Source organism: Perna viridis, chromosome 8, assembly GCF_037379345.1.
Source record: "Perna viridis isolate PV_CMFRI_1.1 ecotype Kerala chromosome 8, ASM3737934v1, whole genome shotgun sequence".
Taxonomy (NCBI): domain Eukaryota; kingdom Metazoa; phylum Mollusca; class Bivalvia; order Mytilida; family Mytilidae; genus Perna; species Perna viridis.
In genome coordinates, this window is record NC_142452.1 from 14,602,438 (window position 1) to 14,624,025 (window position 21,588).

The following is a 21,588-nucleotide window of genomic DNA, read 5'->3' on the forward strand; positions in this document are numbered from 1 at the left end:
CCAGGTTCTCAAAACTATTTACTGCAAGGGAAGACCCAGGATGTTCATAATGGTCCAACTCACCCTTATAAGGCTCAAAACTATTTACTGCAAGGGAAGACCCAGGATGTTCTTAATAGTACAACTCACCCTTATAAGTCTCAAAACTATTTCCTGCAAGGGAAGACCCAGGATGTTCATAATGGTACAACTCACCCTTATAAGGCTCAAAACTATTTACTGCAAGGGAAGACCCAGGATGTTCATAATGGTCCAACTCATGCTTACAAGGCTCAAAACTATTTACTGCAAGGGAAGACCCAGGATGTTCACAATGGTCCAACTCACCCTTATAAGACTCATAACTATTTACTGCAAGGGAAGACCCAGGATGTTCACAATGGTCCAACTCACCCTTATAAGACTCATAACTATTTACTGCAAGGGAAGACCCAGGATGTTCACAATATAAGACTAATACGTTCAGATCCATGGATTTTAATGAAGATCAATTACTACAAAAATTGTGTAGCAAGTTCCATAAATAGTCAATAAATTATCTTATAATCATAACAACCATGTACACAGCATAAAACATCAAGTATAAAATAATTAGAAAACAAAATATGGACGGAAAATAAAGTTTGATTTGGAAATAAAATAAACACAAAAGATCACAAAAAAAAAGAAGTTAGGAGTTTAGATACAGCACTACAATATCCTTGGCACTACATTATTCTTAGGGTCACATGAAGTCTTCTGATATAATTTAGTAATTGTAAATGGAAGTGCTATTATTCTTGGAAAATATATTATAAAAAAATTCACACTTTATCTAAAATTTCAACATTTCAAATAAGTATTACAATTACGTTATAGTTTTCCAGTTATGTAAAAAGTTGGGCCCAATGCAAAACGAGCCCACACAACAATTACTTAGTTTTAAACTTGTAATTAAAGCAACATATTATATAACAGACAGACAGACAGACAATGAATTTGACAGACATACAGCTTCTAACATTGGTGGGAACAAAAATAGTTGGTTCCTTTTAGATAACAAACAATATGTCAACAAAAAAGAAATGTTATCTTGATAAAAAAAATACAGATCTGTTCTCACAAGATTTTCGCATTAGTTATAAAGTATACATGACAAAATATTTTTATCCTCCAAGTTTACTGAACTCATTCATACATTGAAATTAAACTCACTCTGCAATATTTTTCAAACAATTGTGTAATCCTGCCAATAAGGAAAACACACTGAACTGATGAGTACAATAACAAGTATAACCAATGTAAGTTTTACATGAGATATCTGGTACATGAATATGTATTAGTGAGTATCAGTCTGTGTAAGAAACATGCAGCTGGTGAAAATGGTACAGAATAAACCACTTTAACATATGTAATTTCTACCATCAAAGGACGTAGTAATCAAGGAAGAAATGCAAGTTTGACATCACTTTGGTAAAATGAATTATAGTTTCATTGAAATGCATCACAAATAAACATCTCAGGGGAGATAACTATGTCATAAGCCTCAATTTTCCACCATTCCAATGAAACTTTCCAACCACTAGTATATCTAGAATTAAAATAGTCGTCAATTCAAATAGAGAACACTTAAATTGAAAGATTGGTTGGTATTTAAAACGAAGATTTTTTATCTCATTTTGCCTGATTCTTACAAAGACTTGTTCAGAATGATTTAAGAATATCAGATACTAATGCCCCATGACACTTTATAGCAAAAGACATATATTCTCCTATTAAATAGAATCATCAAGAATTTTGGTTGATTATTGTTAAAGAGAAGAAAAATTGGAATGTTGTTTTGCTTGAAACAAATCTCATAACGTAATTAGATTGTACACTGAGGCTTTGTGGATAATAGTTATTTTTAGAAGAAATATGACACAGATAGATTGATACATATGATAAAATACAATAGCAGTCTATACTGCATTGATATCACATCAAAATTGAAAATCAAAAGAATTTCAAAGCCAACTGATAATAATGTCAGAGCTATTGAAGTTAACATAAAAATGACCCCAAGGAGCAAAATAAAATGTGCTCAAATTCCTGAAATAAGTCTTCCGGCATCAATATTGTCCTGCAGTAATGCTTACATCTTAGGACTTGTAGTCTACATGCTGAAATAGCCCTATTATTGAAAAGCTGAATTACAATATGTGTGTAGAAAGACATGGTATGTGGTTGTCTAAAGAGGTCAAAGTTCAAAGTTCTATCACATAGGTCATTTAGGAACAAGTCCTCTAGACTGTGGAAACTTCTGTGAGTCAGTCTTCTTCGATGATTTTGGTCGAACGCTGCAAAATTATGTTACAATATTTAGTGAAATGCTTTCTAATCAATAATCTTCCCTTAGTTATCATCAGAAACACTTTATACAGTTATAGGATTTTATATAATTCATACTTAAGTTTATTCTATACAAATTTATTCAAGATTTACTGCAATGTTTTACACTGATATTTTCATCTTTTAGCTCATTGCCTTCAATCATTGCACTTTTTTTTTATTTTGGTAAGAAACATAGCAATTCCATGTTGCTTTACTTACTTCTTGCGAGCTTTAGGTTTGTTACTGAATATACTAGGAGTTCTGAAAGAGAAACGGTGATAAGTATCATATAAGGTGTTTTTAGTATACATTCAACAAATCATATATTGTACTGGCACATTAAAAAATTTACAAGAAAATTGAAAACTTAGAAGAAAATATAAATTAGTGATAAATACAGCAAAAAAAGGCAAATCTACTTAATAACCTACCCTCCTTCAATATCAATATCTTCTTCATCCTGAAGTGCAGCATCTAATGCAGCCTGGATACGTGGAGCCACTTGTGGTAAATCATAGTCTCTAGTTGTTCTGTTAGGCATATCCAACTCTACCATCATTATATTTTCTCCCTACAAAGTCGATTTAACACTTATCAGGTCAGATTCCTAACCTCACATAAAAAAAAAAAAATGCTAATTTTTCTTACTTTAGAATAATTGTTTTTAGCGCTACAAAAATATAAAGCGTATGTTGGAAGACCATTTCATCTTTAAGATTGGATCTGAATGTTTTTCTCTAATACAGATTTAAATAAATTAATAACTGAGAATGGACTAAAAACCCTGTGAATTTGTACAGAATTTCATTATTTCAAGATAACATACCTTAAATCTAGGATTTCCACCCATTGCAGAGGCCACTTTTGCAAAATCAGAAACCGGTCTCCTATTCCCTAATGCAGATTTGGGTCTCTTTGCCATTGTCTGGGTACTGTTAAATTACAAACATTCTTACATTACATTTAATATCAACACAGACGGATGTGGCACTAAGCTTCGTTATACCATACCTGAAAGTGTCCTATTAAATTTTCCGAATATTACAATGATGTGTTCAAATGACCTGAGGAACAAAATTTTAACACAGCCCTAAAAACATCAACAAAAATGTTACAAAATACATGATGCACCACCATCCCAAAAGCTTATACTTGTGGCACAACCGAAGTTGAGGTGCATACCAAATTTTAAGTAACTTCCATGAAGATTTACTGAGATTTTTCTGGTAAAAAATTACTAATTAAGCAACGATGATGTTACAACAGCAGGATATTGACACAGCAATGAGTCAATAACCTTACACACATTGAAACCTCTCAAGCAGAAACTGAATATTAAACTTCAAATTCTGTAGAAATTTAGGGATAAATGTAAACACATGGACAGCAGTGAAAGTTGATATCCTAAGGCCTTAAGGCTGTGGCAAAGGCATCAAGGGCATCCTAAAGCCTTAAGGCTGTGGCAAAGGCATCAAGGGCATCCTAAGGCCTTAAGACTGAGGCATCAAGGGCATAAAAATAATTTAAAATCACATCCAGTAAAACTATATTCAAAACAAAAATGTCTGGTACATTATACTGCAAAGGTACTTTTATTCGTGGGGTACCAATTTTTGTGGTTTTTGTTGGTAGACCAAATCATGAAATTTAGTTCCCAACGAAAAGGAGATTTCCATTGATGTGTGTACTGAAAACCACAAAACCAAAAATTCAAGAATCCACGAAAGTACTTTCAAAGTCTAGCAAAATATACAAGAAATAAACAATGTACCTTATTTCTGAGAATTTCCTGTGGTGAAAAAATTTGGACAACATGGAACACTCAAGAACTATTAATATGCAATTCAAATCATTGTTTGCAGGTTTTTTTGTATTCTCTAAATTACAAGGTGTATATTATAGAGATCTACTAACTTTTTCTGTGCTAATGGTCTGAGTTTCCATGTTTCCTCATCCTCATCAAATGTAGCTCTGTTGGAAATCTTGATCTTTTCTTCATTTGGAATGAAATTCTCAATGATCAGCATTCTGCAAATAAAAGCTTAAGTTTTATTTGCCTGCACAATAAACAAGAGGCTCCAAGTAGTCTGACTTGCTCACCTGGTTAAATATTCCCCTTTCAAGGGCAAGAACTTAAAAAGGAGTTGTCCAACAAGTTTGACTCAAATAAGACTTTGGTAGGACTTACCATACGGATTATTTCATCAATTGAAGTTTCTTTTTATCTATTATGGTTATCTGTCTGACACTTTTGTTCTATTTTTAGTTACAGTGGCCATGTTTTTTGATGGATCAAAAATCCCCATCATCATATCTATCAGAATACCCTAAAGAATATTCATAAATTGTTTTGTTCCAATTGGTCAACTAATGTCAGAGTAGAAGATTTTTGAAAGAAATAACATTAAAAAGAGAAAAAAAACATCGAAATATGATGTTAACTCCAACATAGCTTAACAGATTAAACAAAAATTTCACAAGTGATAGATCTGACCATGCTGAACACCTAAACTGTCAGAACTTGGCTAAACTTATCGGTTTTGGAGGTATATATGAGAAACTTCTCTCTGACCCTTATTTTCTATTTGTAATAGTAGAGGCCATGTTTTTCAACAGATCAAAAATCCCCACATCAGTTCTATGCAGAATGCCCTAAGAAACATTCATACAAATTTGGATCTGATTGGTCTAGTAGTTTCAGAGGAGAAGAGTTTTGAAAAATTGTTAATGACGATGGAGGCAAAGTGATGGCAATCACTCACATGGCTCTTTGGGCCAGGTGAGCTTAAAATGATGTTCAATTTAGGTGTAATCAATATTTAAAATGACAATAAACTAGAAAATCAAGGCCAAGGAATTTCAATAACTTTACAATGAACATTTGAATGTAAGGGCCAAGTTAAATTATCTACAAAGATCAGAAACAAACTTCACTTTACATGCTTTACTACCTATAAGTATTCAGTTTCAACATTTCAAATTATTGTAATTGAATTTACAATTCTATGCTTCTTCTGATGTTATCACATTGAGAAAACTTTAATCATTGCTGTTTAATACAATGAGACCTTTCTTTATGTCTTAGGATTCTGAATGCTTCAGACATACATAGACACCTTTTTTCACAGGATTCTGAACGCTTCAGACATACATTGACATTTTTTTCACAGGTTAAAAAATGAACTAAAACTGTTGTCAAGGAACATATTTTGTTTTGACAGAAATACAATGGTCCTTTTCACAAAAAACTGCAAGTGTGAAATTAGTCGTAAGTTATAACGTCATAGTAAATCAAAGTATTGTGACATCATAACTTACAACTAATTTTACTCTTACGATTTTTTGTGAAAAGGGCCACTGTTTATTCTGAGTCGAGTTTATACAAGTTTTCATTGTTTAACGTTGAAGTCTTATATCAAGAACAAACATTATTTCTGTATACACTGAATGACAAATAAACCACCGCTTACACACACAGATATATATATATATATATATTATCAACAAGCAGAAGTTAACCTACTTGAGTTTTAAATCCCTTGTCAGTTCTTCCTGTGTCTGTTCTAACTCTTGTCTCTCTTTGGAATGTTCCTCTTGTAAATCCTGAATTTCTTGTTTTGTGGCTTGTAATTTTGAAAACAACTGAAAAAAAAGAATAAAGCTGTAAGACAACTGCATCATGGCAAAGAAAATTAGTAAAGACCAATTACTTCCATTATTTTTTCAACAACAGAATTTAAACCTGGTACATATTTCTTCCAATTTAAAACAATAGTAAAGGATAACATGCAAACGTTTGACCAATTATTAGTATTAATAAACTTTGTTTGTCAATCACTAAGTGTACGCAAGAAAATATTGAGAATGACACAATGATACTTTCTGTTCTAAATAGATCTCAATAATTGGACAATGTTGTTATATGAAAGATTAAAACAATCTACATCCCTTTAACAGTTTTTTTTGTAATTTAACGGCTGATATATTCACAAATCTGACCTTTTTCAGTTTTTTAGTTTTTACTTCGATCTCCTGTTGTAAAGACTGGTATGTTTCCTGAAGTTCTACAGCACTTTCTTCCTTCTTTTCTAATTTCTGAAGCATCTCCCTCTCCTTCTGTTTCTGTTCAGCAATCTCCATCCTCCTTTTTTCCAGCGCCCTCTGTTGTTCATTTGTATGATCAACAATGTTTTTGCCACCCATGAGGAGTTTACTTTCCATTGCCTTTATTTTATTAGCCAAAGCATCCTTTGCCTCTCTCTCCTTCTGTAATTTTTCTTCTCTATCTTTAGTTTCTTGTAGCAACTTTTCTTTCTCCTAAATTGACAAATACCATAAATCAAACTTTTTAAGGAGGTTAAGGAAAAGACATTCAAAAGACTGGATTCAAATTGGATTGTCAATTTTTGGCTGATTGTTAAAGTGAGGAAAATTAAAAAGTAGCATCCCCTTTCCACATTTATAAATTGACATGATGACCTGGATTTTTGACACTGACAACCAATAGGGTTGAAAACTGTCCCAAGCCATATGAACAAAGTTTGGTTAAAATCTATGAAAAAAGTCGATTTAAGACTATTCAATGGACTTAACAGAGAAATTACAGTGTTCTAGGATTCCTATTACCCCTTACTTGTGGTAAATGAGTTTTCAGGTTGGGAAAGTCCTTTGGGAGCCTTTGGTTACCCGTGGGGAAGTCAGTTTTAAAGTTTGGGTATGTTGAAAATGAGTCCTTACTTTCCTGACCTGTGGCAATTATTTCTGAATTCATTTCAGCAGAATTTAAGTTTTATTCATTAGAAAATGTGATTGTTTATTCATCACGATCCTCTTTTATTTCATTGAAGTCAACACGATTGTGATGCGATAACAATAATTTTCTATCCAAAAATGGTAAAATAAGAAAATTCGAATTTCAAAATTCGTAATTTTGAACAGATCATTATATATTTGTTTGCAAATAAATATGAAATGTATTGAGTGGAGAGGGGCACTGAGATAGGGGACTAAAGGGTAAAAAGCCATAAACATGTAAAAGTTCCCATACAAGTTTTTATCATAGTTATGCCCAGCAATGTTTTTAAATACAATACTAAATGTTTGAATGGTGGGAAATTCAAAATAAAAATGGACCTCCATAGTCTTGGGTTCACATCCTCAAAAGAGGTAGGGCCCTTGTCTAAGGACGAATCAATATTTTTATTGCCTTGTTATCTAACTGTATTCATTTATAAGAATCAGACAGTAAAAATACATCACATTCTCTGCTTTTTTGGAAATGATTGCACTTGTTACCAAATCATATGACACATATTTTGTCTTTGAAATGTTACTTAAGTCAAGTTGACCAAAAAATCCTAGAACATTGAATAGGAGGAAAAATGACAGCATAACTATGTCCAATGGCACCTCTATTGACAAGGTTTAATTAATATATCTTCAAGTATGTCGACTTTTGGCATTATAATGCGGGGACATTTAAGTTTCAATGCAACTTTTTATATGATTCATTTCTGTAACAAAAAATATTAAGTGTCCGTGACTATATTGATTTTTATAATACTTGAATCTTGCTTTTGCCCTAAGTCAGATAAGCCTACCTCAGCAATCATTGACTGATTATTTAGTATAGCTTGTTTTTCCCGCTCTAGTTTAGCTTTCTGTTCATTCATGTAGGCCTCTGTATCTTCTTCATTCTCATCTTCTTCATCTCCATCATCTTCTGATCCCTCAGATTCACTAATTACCTCCCCTGAAATAATATCAAAGCAATTCTCTATTCTGACTAAAATCATTCAAATTATCTCCCCTGAGACCAAAAGTTATGATGGGAGCTTGCATCAGAGTGACTGTAAATTGTAATATTCTATATAAATCCACATGTGTAAGTTGCCTTAGAAGTATACAAAGTTAATAGGAAGATGCAACCACAAAAATTCAGCATAAGCTATTCAAGATTTCTTTTGTGCATCAAATCAATTTCATGCGAATCCTCATCCCACAACAGGAAAAAAATCACTATTCCTCAATTACTCATAGCATCTATAAAGTATAACCATGGGTTACACAAAGAGCTGGCTTTTGAAAAAAGATAATTTATGTGAGTATATAGTAAGAAGTGGTCAAGAACTGAAACTATACATACAGCTTGTAATATTGGTGCTATAACTCATATAAATATCAGTTTCTCTATGAAACAGGATCCTTAATTCTAACATTCATTATCTAGTTATTATCTCACCATTTTCATCCCTCCTAATTCGCTTCTTCTTCTTCTTTTTCCCCTTTTTAGGTCCCCCTTTTGCCTGAAGATGTGCTTTCAATCTATATTAAAAAATTAATGATTAATAGCTATATTATATCAATTGAAAGTCATAGGATAAAAAGAATAATGGTGTAATATATCTATCAGGAGTTTTCAAACCTGTATTTCAAATTTGACATTGGTCTTGCAAAATTAATATAAATGGGGATTAAAAATCTGTACAACTGAATTTTTTCAAACAAGAATCTAGAAGTAAATCATGAATTTATTGGAATTCATGATAATTCTATAGATTTTCTATTAGAACTAAGGTAAAAATTCTGTCCCTTTGACAAAGTAGGAAATTCCCAACACTTCTGTACATCAATCCACAGATTCAACAAAAATAAAATAAATATAAAATCCAAGCTGACATGTTTAAATTCCAGTCTTCACAGAAATCAGAAGTCAAGACACTAATGTTAACTATCAATATAATTGTTTTGTACTAGTTACAAACCTTGCAATTTCTTCCTGGAATTCTCTTAACAGAGCATCTTTAGGATCTTCATTAATCTTTGGCTTGTTCTTTATATTCTTGGCTCTATTGGCATATCTGAAATGAGAACATATAAGGAATTAAATGCTGATATTGTACATTCAGGTTAAAAAACCCAAAATGTTATGAAAGTGTGAAGTTTGTATAAAATTCAACCACTGTAAAATTGTTAAACAATCATGCATTTTCTAGCTCTGATGCTTGTTTTCAGCTGCTTGTACTTTTTTCCACATACTTTTATTCTAATTGTAAAAGTTATGCTGTTTAATTTTTTTCTTAAGGTTAATAAAATGTCTTGCAGGGCACAGCTTGATACGACCACAGACGTCAAACCCTGAACAGATGGGACAGGTATAGACACACCATTCAAATTTGATATGGCTTTAGACATTAGACATTTGACACTTTGTGGTACAATTTCAGAGAGATCTATCATTTTTACTATAGTTAGCATCAAGAATTCAGGGAAAGAGCTTGTTTCTGGCCTCTTTGTGGCCCCTAATTCTTAACCAGCAGTGATTGAATTCAAAGGGAAATACTTGCTAAATGCCAATTAAAATTAAATTATTCAAATAAAAATTATTTCCACTTGCTGATATTTGCCTGTGGGATTCTTTAAATTTTATAATGTCTTAAAGAAATACCTGTTGGAATTAAGATTACAAGTACAATTTTATGGACCTTGCTAAAATTAGGTAGTTGACAAATTTCTGAATTTCTATCCCTGATCGACTTAAGTAACAACCCAAAAAAATCAAACCAAGAGTTTCTTTTATAGTATGACATAAGGAAAACACTTTTGTCTGACCCCTTTTTGGTTTCTCATTCCTAAATGATATTAATAATAAACTAAAAAATCAATCCAAATTACAATGTATTATCATAACGGTATAGAATATTTTAGAACAATATTCGCGACATCCACGTTAATACTGGAGTTAAATTATTCAATAGTTCAACGAAAAACATGTTTCGACCCCTAATTCTAAAATGGTTAGGGTCATATCCCCAAAAACCAATCAAACTTCCTTTTACTTGTTTGTAATCTCATGGTAAAATTTTATTAAGATCAACAAACTAATATTCAAGTTATAACACCAAAACCATGTGCCTATGAACAACATCAGGGCCATACCATTATATGACTGCAAATATTTTTCAGTTATATTAAAACTTATACAACTTTTAATTGCTTTTGTTGCAAGTGGTCTATTAGTTAACTAACCTAAGTGTACTGAGTGATTCATCATAGTTATAACTGGCAGGACCTATGTTGGCTACCATCACAGTCTTGGCATTACCTCCTAAGGAGTCTACAATTATAAATTCAAATATAAAACGAAATATCTATAGTGGATCATAGGTCAGGGACAAAGATGCTTTTTTTATTTTCAATACTTTTACATGAGGTTTCCCTTTTCTCTCCATTAAAGTTTTTTTAACTTACTTCTATTTGTAAGTTTAATACATGTATAGTTCAAAATCAGCAGGTAGATTATAAAATCAACAAAGAAAACAACACATTGGTCATTGCAGCAAATATCCAAACAGCCTGTTGAACCCTATACATCTGAGGACCAAATACCCCAACAGCCTGTTGAACCCTGTACATCTAAGGACAAATACCCCAACAGCCTGTTGAACCCTGTACATCTGAGGACAAATACCCCAACAGCCTGTTGAACCCTGTACATCTGAGGACAAATACCCCAACAGCCTGTTGAACCCTGTACATCTAAGGACAAATACCCCAACAGCCTGTTGAACCCTATACATCTGAGGACAAATACCCCAACAGCCTGTTGAACCCTGTACATCTGAGGACAAATACCCCAACAGCCTGTTGAACCCTGTACATCTGAGGACAAATACCCCAACAGCCTGTTGAACCCTATACATCTGAGGACAAATACCCCAACAGCCTGTTGAACCCTATACATCTGAGGACAAATACCCCAACAGCCTGTTGAACCCTGTACATCTGAGGACAAATACCCCAACAGCCTGTTGAACCCTGTACATCTGAGGACAAATACCCCAACAGCCTGTTGAACCCTGTACATCTGAGGACAAATACCCCAACAGCCTGTTGAACCCTGTACATCTGAGGACAAATACCCCAACAGCCTGTTGAACCCTGTACATCTGAGGACAAATACCCCAACAGCCTGTTGAACCCTGTACATCTGAGGACAAATACCCCAACAGCCTGTTGAACCCTGTACATCTGAGGACAAATACCCCAACAGCCTGTTGAACCCTGTACATCTGAGGACAAATACCCCAACAGCCTGTTGAACCCTGTACATCTAAGGACAAATACCCCAACAGCCTGTTGAACCCTGTACATCTAAGGACAAATACCCCAACAGCCTGTTGAACCCTGTACATCTGAGGACAAATACCCCAACAGCCTGTTGAACCCTGTACATCTGAGGACAAATACCCCAACAGCCTGTTGAACCCTGTACATCTAAGGACAAATACCCCAACAGCCTGTTGAACCCTGTACATCTAAGGACCAATGTGGACACACAAGTCATAATTGACACAATTCTCATGGGAGATAAACTAAGCACTTTTGACACACAATTTTGCTGCCATTTCTATAACACAAAACTCCAAACCTCAATCACTACCTTTTTTTTTAACAACACAATGACATAATATAACTGCAAAAAAAATGGGCAATAAGGAACTTATTTGACTAAAATTCATCTGAAAATTAATCTTAAAGAGTTGAATGATTTAATTGTGGATTTGGAGACTTGAATCCATCACAAATGATAAAACATAAATACTTCTGATAATTCTTGCATTGAAAGGACAATAAAATTGCTTAAGTTTACCAACATCAAGATATTCTCTCAAAATTTGCACTTTTTGGTAGCTTTCTGGTCATATTGTTGGCAAGGAAATGGTGTCCAAATCGAAGAAACAACTTCATATTTAGTGAATATCACATGTGAAAATATAAAGTAGTTTCTTGGGTGTGGACATAGTTTTCTGGATATCCCAATATCCCAATATGTTAATTTAACACCTCATTAAATTTCATATCAATCCTGCATACTGTTGAGGAGATGCGGCCTAGGCAAGAGAACAAATTTGCCGAAAAACATCGAAGTTCAAACAGCGGTCACTTCTACAATTTTTGCTGAAACATAAATTCCTGACATTATGCACATCTTGATGTGGTGATATTAAATCTCTAAGACTTTCATACTATTGCTCCAAGCTGCTAAGAAAATAGTTTGGACAGACAGATGGGGAAAACCTATTTACCCCCAAGCTTTGTTTGTGGGGGGTATAAATATTCTAAGATTGTTCTATTTGTTTGTTTGTTTGTTGGGGTTTAACGTCCGAGCAGCAATATTTCAGCTATATTCAGACGATGAACATGAAATGGATGATAAAATGAACATGAAATGATGATGAAATGAAAAAGGGACGGGACACAAGGACAATGGGGTCGACAAATTTTGATTGCCACTGGAAATAGGGAGGGATGGGCAGGGTCGGGCAATTTGGCCTCCTGTGGCGGAGCCCTATGGTTCCTACTACGGGAGAATACCACAGTAGGGTTCTTTAAGGTGCGAGGAACGTGGCATCTTTCCCAACACGGTGCACCACTATGGTTTGCGGTCAGGTTTTCTGTATTACAGCATGACAACCCCAGCATGTAACACGCCAGGGATACCCCATTCCACCACCTGGGGCACACATCCCAGTTGCTCTGTGGGCAGAGCGCCCTAGCCCCCGGCTAGGTTTCTGAGCACTATTTAGTCGCCTTTTATGACAAGCTTAGCGCTGCTGCAGGCCTATTCTTTTAACACTCGGACCTGCACGGGGCAAGATTGTTCTAAGAGCAAGTATTTATACTAGTGTCAAACTGTTTTCTTCTTCAGTTTTTCGTAACCTTACCTTACAAAACCTTATACTTGACAGTGCTGTGCAGGGTTCTTGTTTTAAATAGTTAATTTTGACAGAGAACAAATAAAACCTGAGACACCATGTGCATAAACCTAATTTATCACAATGTATCACTCTATAGCCTATGTAGTTTCAATCTATAACTACACATCAATCTGACAAAGAAAGTGTCAATTAAACACAGGTACCTTGTAATAATCTAGTCAATTTAGAATCTCTGTAAGGTACATGAGTACTGTGTCCATCCACAAGGGCAGAGATAACATTACAGAGAGCTGATAGTGATAAATTAATCTTTGTTGCTTCCTTGAACCTGTCACCCTGCCAAATGAAAAGAGCATTCCATTTTCAATTAATAATACCCAAAAAGTTTAACAACAAATGCTTTTATTTTTTACTTTAGAAATTAATGGAAAAAGTCCAATAACTAATGAAATTGATACCTGAAAAAAAATTTGAAAGAAAGAGAATATAAGTGAAGTTGTCTCTTTATCAGGTTTTATTTACTGTCAAATTCAATGAAAATGTTTAATTTGTACATAAAATGATAAATATGTTTTTTAACAGCTCCAACGTGAAAAAATAATCCTTTTAAGGTAATTCATTAAAATAAGAAGAAAATGTAACTATTTCCTATCTGACCAATCCTTTAATTTTTTTCTAATTAGTAACCACTGGGTTGACGCTGCTACTAGAGGACAAAATGTCCCAAATGATATTTACCTACACAGTAGTTAAGAATTGTCTGATCCAATTTATATCATAGATTATTTACCAACACTTACAGTATTGCAAAACACTGAGGCTTCATTCCTTGTATTGCATTTGGTAAAACTTCTAGGTGCTGTATTTGGCTATCCATTTCAATATTTTGGGTATTAAGTACTTCTTGGATACAATTTACTTTTTGGATTCAGATTTTCCCATGTATTTGGTTTCAATGAAATGTGTACAGCATACAGAAATTTGCAGTATTAATAAACTGCATAAGCATTATTGTTCACAGGGTACCAATTTTCGTGTTTTTTAGGGGATTGGTAAACCATGAAATTTAGTCCCCAACTTAAAAAATTTTTCATCTATTTGTATGATATAGTAGTCAAATCCACAAATTCAATAGTCTGCAAATTAACATTTTTTACTTAAACCACAAAAATTGGTAGCCACGAACAAAAGTACTTTCACAGTAAGCTGTATTTTTGCATTTGACAGACCTGACTTCCTGTTTTACTCTGTCTTTCACTTCCTGCAAGATCTACTAAATTAAGTCTCCCGACCCTGATGTGATTCTCACCATCTTCTGCCATCTAAAACATACAGAAACAATGACTATCAAACTATTATCCCTTTAATGGTGTTAAGTCAATCAACAGTTATATTAGGTATAACCTTACGACAATCAATATTTTAACTATGAAACTGGAATCCATTTTTTTCGTAATAAATTGGATATACACTTAGAGGAACAAATTTTTAACCACTGTACTGTTTACAGGAATTTCAATTTAAAAATAATATTGATAGAAAAATATGTTTTAATGATATAAAACTTACAGCACTACATTCTATTGTGATAATGAAGATGGCATGTGATCTAGAACTATGAGCATTCATGTCTGTGGCACTGTAATAAACAAAAGCATAAATGTGATGAACAATTCACGAAATTCTTGTTTTTCCTTTCAGTATAGTATGTATGTAAAATTCCACATTTAAAACTACTGTATTTTTATAAAGACTCAGTAGTCTGTCAGATTTAATATTTAATGATATCAAGTATAATCAAACTTAAGTTACATAGAAAATTTAATAATTAAGTTAACATACATTGCTACTGCAACCAAGTCAAATTTTTGCAATGACTTTAGAATTTACAGTACTTTGAAAAGTTAATTGTGCACATTCATTATAAAGATTATAGTTTTCTAGCTTTATCATTATATAATTCATTTTAAGAGGTATCATGCTTTCTGATTGGATAAAAAATTTCGTCCATCATCTCATAGAACAAATTTTTTAATGTGACTGTGATGTTATCAATCTTTAAGAATGATTTATTAGTTGAATTTTGATACAACAGTTAAATTATAAGGAATGACTTTTATATGTTTTTTCAGTTTATTTGAAATAATGCTGCGTTGCACACTTGAATATAACTTGCTACGCAGGTTATTTAGTGTGCACCATGTGATTCAGGTTTTTTCTTCATTCCTTCACCAACTTTGAATTCATGACAGGTAGAAAATCTGTGCTCCACCATATTCACAGTACACTAAAACATAATTGAAGTCTGCACTTTGAGTAAAAATGCTTACCCAACTGCCCTGTTAGCATTGCCGACATTCATCACATGCTCTATCTCCTTGATACTTTTTGTCACAAAAGAAGACAAGTCCTACAATGAAAAGGCACAAGTTAGACTTTACTGGTGCATGACTTTAAAATATTGATATATAATGTAAAAAATTAGCATGAAATAATTTATTTTGTGAGTGTATGGTAACACATGTTACCATTTTTTGCAATTTTTTTTCTTACAAGAACATAATGCAAGGTTGTTTGCCAGCATACAATGATGCTATCATTAAATGTTGTATTTTCTATTGTGAACCCTGTTTTATTCTGCATAATGAGTAACCAAAACAGGGAGGTGTAGTTAGGTTTGGTCAGGTGTAGATAGGTTTGGTCAGGTGTAGATAGGTTTGGTCAGGTGTAGCTAGGTTTGGCCAGGTGTAGCTACATTTGGTCAGGTGTAGATAGGTTTGGTCAGGTGTAGCTAGGTTTGGCCAGGTGTAGATAGGTTTGGTCACGTGTAGTTAGGTTTGGTCAGGTGTAGATAGGTTTGGTCAGGTGTAGTTAGGTTTGGTCAGGTGTAGATAGGTTTGGTCAGGTGTAGTTAGGTTTGGTCAGGTGTAGTTAGGTTTGGTCATACAAGTCTGTTAAATAAACTACTTGGTTTTCATAATGTTTACTTTGTATTTTCTGCACATTGGCAATCCAAAACTTCAGTGAACTTCTTACTTTACCTTGACATAAACTCCAGTGTCTGGCCTTTCTTTAAGTTCCAATCTTTTTGTGTGGTCCTTTGATAGTAAATCTCGAATTTCCTCCTGTCAAAAATATTCAGTGTTATAAATGTACAATAAAATTTACTTTAAGTCAAAAAACAAATAACTGCATGTCTGTAGAAAGGTTTTGGAAATGTATTTGTAAAAGCAAGATAAATATTTAAAAAAAAAAATGTAGTTAAGTCCTTACTTAAAATTAAAAGCCATATGTATTAACACTATGTATTTATGCAATCTTTGACCTACCATATATATTTCTAGGTATGAAGCTCTGATGAGATATTGTTGGTTTTCTGACCGTGAAATATGCTGAAAGACATGTTCAAATGAGTTTGGTATAACACCTCTTTGTTCTGGATCATTCTTTACACCTACAATATGTAATAGTACAGCTCATAAGAACAATTACAAGTATAACATGAATGAAGCTGCACATATTGTCATGCTGGACAAAAAGTTATTGGACTGCACCTTACAATGCATGTCCAATCAATACAAAGCCACAGAAATATTTCAAATATGAAATCAGTCTATCTGTTGGGAGTCGAAATAATTGCAATAAATTTCTGACCTACAGACAAGGTGCTTTCAATATACTTCTGGCATTAATGTATCCATTTTAGTAAAACAGTTCATTATTTTTTTGAAACTGATTATTTCATCAAGGGACATGTTTCATTTTAATATTCTCAGTTCATACCATTTCTACCTCTTTATATTCTGCTATTTAAAACTGGACATCAACAAAATGTACATAGTTAAACTATTTTACCCTGCATAGTATGTGTTTTGCCTGTGCCTGTCTGTCCATAAGCAAATATAGTTCCATTGAATCCCTCAATCACAGACTGCACCAGGTCACGGAAAGTCTCATCGTATAAGTCTATCTGTTTTGAACTGAAAGTATAGAACAATGTAATAGACAATTAATTTCATAGTAATTTGCTCTTCTTGTATCCATACAGTATTTTGCTGTGGACCACTCATAATATAGTGATTTTCTATCTATGATAAAATCATTCAGTTCCAGAAGATGTTCTCTGCTTGGAGACAAAGATTTTGACTTTCATCTCAGAGACATTTTTTTCTATATAACGGTGATGTTATTAACAATTTTGATGGTTTACTTGATAAATTTTAATACTAAAATTAATCTTTAAGGCATGATTGTAAAGTGTTCGCCTTCTATCAAAAATAACCTAAATGCATGCAGTGCTCACTTGAAATAATCAGCTTTGCAGGTTATTTAGTGTGCACCACATGATTGAGGTTATTTTTTCATAGAATGAAAAAAAAATATTACAGTCATTCTAAAAATATGTTAAGGTCATTCCTTAGAACAGAGTCCAATGTATTCTGTTTAATATTATTTGTAAAGAAATGACTTATCCCATCAAGCAATACAATTTAATCTTCTAGAACTGGTGCTACCATTTTTTTCATTTAAATGCAGAAATGTGGATCAAAATATTAATTGTTTAAAATGTTTTTTTTTTTATTTAAAGAATTGCTTACTTCCAGTCGTAGACAGAATCGAATGTGAAAGTTTTAGGTGGTTCTGATCCAGGTCCTTTAGGATTTCTCACTTCTATTACACCTTTCTTTACATCCATGTCTACTATTCTGTAATCAAAATAAAAGTTAATGCAATATTACGGCTGTTCCAGTAAAAGGGAAGGGAAAGGGAAAGGCATTTTTATTTTTTTGTATATATGGTTGGATGTTCAGTTCACAAAATACATGTATAAAATTTAATACAAAACATCAATAGAACTTCTATGGATGGCTCCCCTGGTGAACAAGTACCTCTCCAAGTACCACACATCTTTTAATGGTACAGCCCTGGGTGTTTATTTGTGATTTTTCCTATGAAAATAGGATAATGTACAGTCATATTTTGATTACAAAAAGTGCTTTTTAAGTAGAATTTGATACAAGTTTTCATTCAATGAAACCATAATAATTCAATATAGGAACATAAGTGATGATAATGTGTAGACTGGATTTTTCATTAATCAATTAACACTATGTCAATACTACAAGGAGGATTATTTTTAAGAATACATGTACAAAATGTGTATGTTCTAAACCTGTAACAAGGGATTATGTTACCTTATTTTACAGAACTCCCTCCTATAGGTTGGGGGGATGGGACATTGGGAACAAAAAGATCCATGAGTAAACTGTAATTTTATATTTTGTATACTGCTTAATTTTGAACTATCATTGCAAAGAGAAACAAAAAAAAGAAGCCACAAAGTGGTGATATTTTTTTCCATATTCATACCTATATATTTAACCAGTCCTTTCAGGGGAAATGGAAGAAACAAGAAGCATTATACTTGAATTTATGTACCAGTAGTAAGTGACTGAACATACATGTACTACATATCATTGTTCGTACCTTTCATGTCCATCATTTATCTCTTTCTCGTTCATTGGACGACATCTCACAACAACCTTGACACATTCTGCTTTGCTGGGAATAACTAACTTCTTAGACTGAAAAAAAAAAGAATTTATTAATATCATTTACACATGTTTCCAGACATAAATATAGTCTTTTTCAATTAAAAAAAGACATTAAGCGGGAAAGTCAAACAGAATAAGCATGTTTTTTATCAACATAATTCATACAATGTAAATTACATATGTCATAATATTTGGACTCACTTTATATTTTAAACATGATAATACATATATGATAAAAGACAAAACTATTACATAAAAAACTACAGCAAAATAAAATATTTACTTATCAACATAAACAAAAAAATTTGATCAAACAATCTACAAATGAACATGTATCTGCCTATTGCTGATTTGCAAATTTTATTATACAAATTTAATGAATTTGAAATACTATGCCTCATTTGGAAAAACTGTGTACGTACATACTATAAACATCGGTTTTATATACTCAACAGTGTGTAAATAAAATAGTGTATACTGTGGAAGTACTTATATTTGTGGGTGTAAATTTTCGCAGTTTAGGGAAAAAGTACAAGTTTCTGGATTTTTGAATTTGTGGTTTTGAAGATCCAGTCAAGCAATTCAAGTAAATAATCCTTTTCGTTGGGAATCAAATTTCATGGTTTACCTAACCCACAAAAAATTGGTACCCCACACACAATAGTACTTTCACAGCAGGTTACATACCATTTTTTTCAGTTTTTCAATGGCTATTTCTTCATTTAAAAAACCTTAAAATAAACACACAACAATTAATAAAATAATGGAAATATACAATTATAATCTTTCCCTGGAAAATAGTGAAGGCATGGTCAACTTTGTATACTGATGGCAACTTCATTGTTCAAAATTACAATCTGAGGGCACACACCATCAAATTACATGAGGGCAATAAATTTTTCCAAACCATGAAGTTTTATTAGTTTTCATTTGGAAAATTCCCTGAAAAATTGTGTTTCAATATCATTTCTCTGATTAGAAGAGTCATGAATCTGACAAAAGCTGTTAATTGCTGTCTAAATAGGTATGGGAAAGTTTTGTGAACGGGTAATCAAATATTGACATAAAACACTGAAAATAGACCCTTCAACATGTTTAATGCAAGACGTGTATCATTCACCCATAATTTTTCCAAATATGTTTTGTAATGTTGTCCAACCTAAAAACCCCCATGGGGATTTTTAACAGCTGATAAGGTATGACAGCAGATTTCAAATTCAAATATTTGATGTATAATGTTTATTGGAGCTATGGTAAGTACTTGGATACTTTTAAACTATTAAGTACTTCCTGAATAAAAAATTATTCAAGTTATAAAGACAACTGTTTACTGTTCTTCCTTTCTCCCCCCCCAAAAAAAAAAAAAAACAAAAAAACTGCCAACCAGGTTATCAGGTGTTTGGTGGATTACTTCCCTTTGACAAACTTGCTAAAATGGCTTGTGTTTTATAAATATGAAAAAGTACCATTTGGTTTTGAGGTTCTATGTAAGTTATTCAAAGACACCTACAAAGGTTCACCTTACTACACCTTCTATATCTAGAAATGCCTGGATGTTGAGAAAAGAGAAGGCCTAGCATTGTTAGAGTGTAAAATACTTTCACATTCACTTTTGTTTTGGAAATGTTCTTCAATAATATCAAGGTCAATTGGGGTCAAATGGCATAAGATCTAGGAACATTGCCATGTTTGCCATGGGAACAGATTACTATAGTTTTTTGAATGGTACATGTGTACATATGTAATAGAAGCATATCGGATAGTTTTGTTTGGTGACTATTTCCACATTTCTATTACTGTTCTTGTAGCCTATAAATTCAATATCCTTTCCTTGTCTAGTTTAAAACTGTAAATCAGTTTTCACAAGATTCGGTAAAAGTGTGAAATGTGAAAGTTGTCTATTGGTCAGAGACAGACAGTAGATCTCGCAATTTTCAAGACAAAACTGGAGAAGCAATTCTTGCCAATCAGCTCAATCTTCAACGAAAACTGTTGTATGATACAATTGTATACTAGGTCATTTTCAAGAGTAAAATATCAGAAATCTGAAAGACATTTTGGGCATGAACTTGAGAGGACTCCATGACCATTACTCTCTTACTCTCACTGAGACCTGTCTTCTCTAGTCAGAAAGATGTTGATAGTGTAAATATTATTTCCCCTACTGCTTTTGAACAAGCCATGATTTTGGCTGATCTCCCTTCAAAGTTAATTTTCATTAGTCCAAATAAAAAAGTTGTCTTGGGAGGATATTTTTTATTTTGCTTGGTCAGCTCCACATCAAATCAATCAAATAAGCTTTATTTTAAGGTAATTGCAACAATAAAACATAAGCTCTTTGGAGCTTTTGTAACCGACCATCTAATCCTGTTCATTAGGAGAGGAACTGCAGGTTCAGACATTGTTTTATGTGCTTGGGGAAAGGGGGGTATGGGGTTGGAATTTTTTTTTTGGGGGGGGGGGGAATGTTCAAGTTATTCATTTATTGAATAAAAAAAAACTCCCCCATTAGTTAACAAGACAGATTTTCAAATAGAAATATTTATTTTGCTTGCTGCTTAACTATACATAAAATATTGCACTTGCAAAACAAAAATTTTAATCCGGGTCACCCCCACCCCTTTGTAATGTCCTTTATCATTTTTACGAGTCTCGCACAGACGATACATGTATAGTAAAGCTCACGGTGCTCGTTCATTTAGGCAATGCCTACCCCATATTAAGGCGAGAAATGTGGTTTTCAAACGAGATGAAACGACATGTAAACCACGTTTACTATGAAAAAGGTTAGATAAGAAAGTGCAAAGAGTATGAACGCAAAATATCTACCACGGTGATACTTGCATTAGTTGGATAATTAATATCTACCACGCTTACCATCATCTTCAAAATATTTTGATAGAAATATGTAACGCATGCGCACATTAAGATGTTTGTGTCTTCTTCATTTCAGCGTTTTA

The 21,588-nt window shown here is 33.1% G+C and overlaps 1 protein-coding gene across 3 annotated transcripts; it reads right to left on the minus strand.

Annotated features, from left to right (window-relative positions):
- Window positions 1–461: 461 nt before the first annotated feature.
- LOC148609457 (kinesin-II 95 kDa subunit-like) lies at window positions 462–21,549 on the minus strand. Of its 3 annotated transcripts, none has more exons than XM_088542962.1 (22): window positions 21,506–21,549; window positions 19,316–19,359; window positions 18,561–18,658; window positions 17,672–17,779; window positions 16,929–17,053; window positions 16,403–16,527; window positions 16,115–16,198; window positions 15,404–15,483; window positions 14,643–14,712; window positions 14,303–14,395; window positions 13,277–13,409; window positions 10,381–10,468; window positions 9,117–9,212; window positions 8,594–8,676; window positions 7,953–8,104; window positions 6,352–6,669; window positions 5,876–5,994; window positions 4,267–4,380; window positions 3,179–3,284; window positions 2,784–2,923; window positions 2,572–2,613; window positions 462–2,318 (listed from the first exon to the last, which is right to left on the minus strand). In XM_088542962.1, exons 1-22 carry the CDS (start codon window positions 21,543–21,545, stop codon window positions 2,246–2,248), a joined length of 2,331 nt encoding a protein of 776 aa, XP_088399088.1. In that variant the 5' UTR covers window positions 21,546–21,549; the 3' UTR covers window positions 462–2,245. The 3 variants fall into 3 exon arrangements, with proteins under 3 accessions (XP_088399088.1, XP_088399089.1, XP_088399090.1); XM_088542963.1 differs by having other exon boundaries at window positions 21,473–21,534; XM_088542964.1 differs by lacking the exon at window positions 21,506–21,549 and adding an exon at window positions 21,458–21,489.
- Window positions 21,550–21,588: the final 39 nt, after the last annotated feature.

Excerpts from the sequence above, each read along its gene's own strand:
- LOC148609457 (XM_088542962.1), bottom strand. The coding sequence starts at position 21,545 with ATGCGTTACATATTTCTATCAAAATATTTTGAAGATGATG. Across the intron at positions 18,659-19,315 it reads TTGAAAAACTGAAAAAAATG|TCTAAGAAGTTAGTTATTCC; the intron begins GTATGTAACCTG and ends TTTTTTTTTCAG. Across the intron at positions 4,381-5,875 it reads ACAAGGGATTTAAAACTCAA|AATGCTGATCATTGAGAATT; the intron begins GTAGGTTAACTT and ends TTTTATTTGCAG.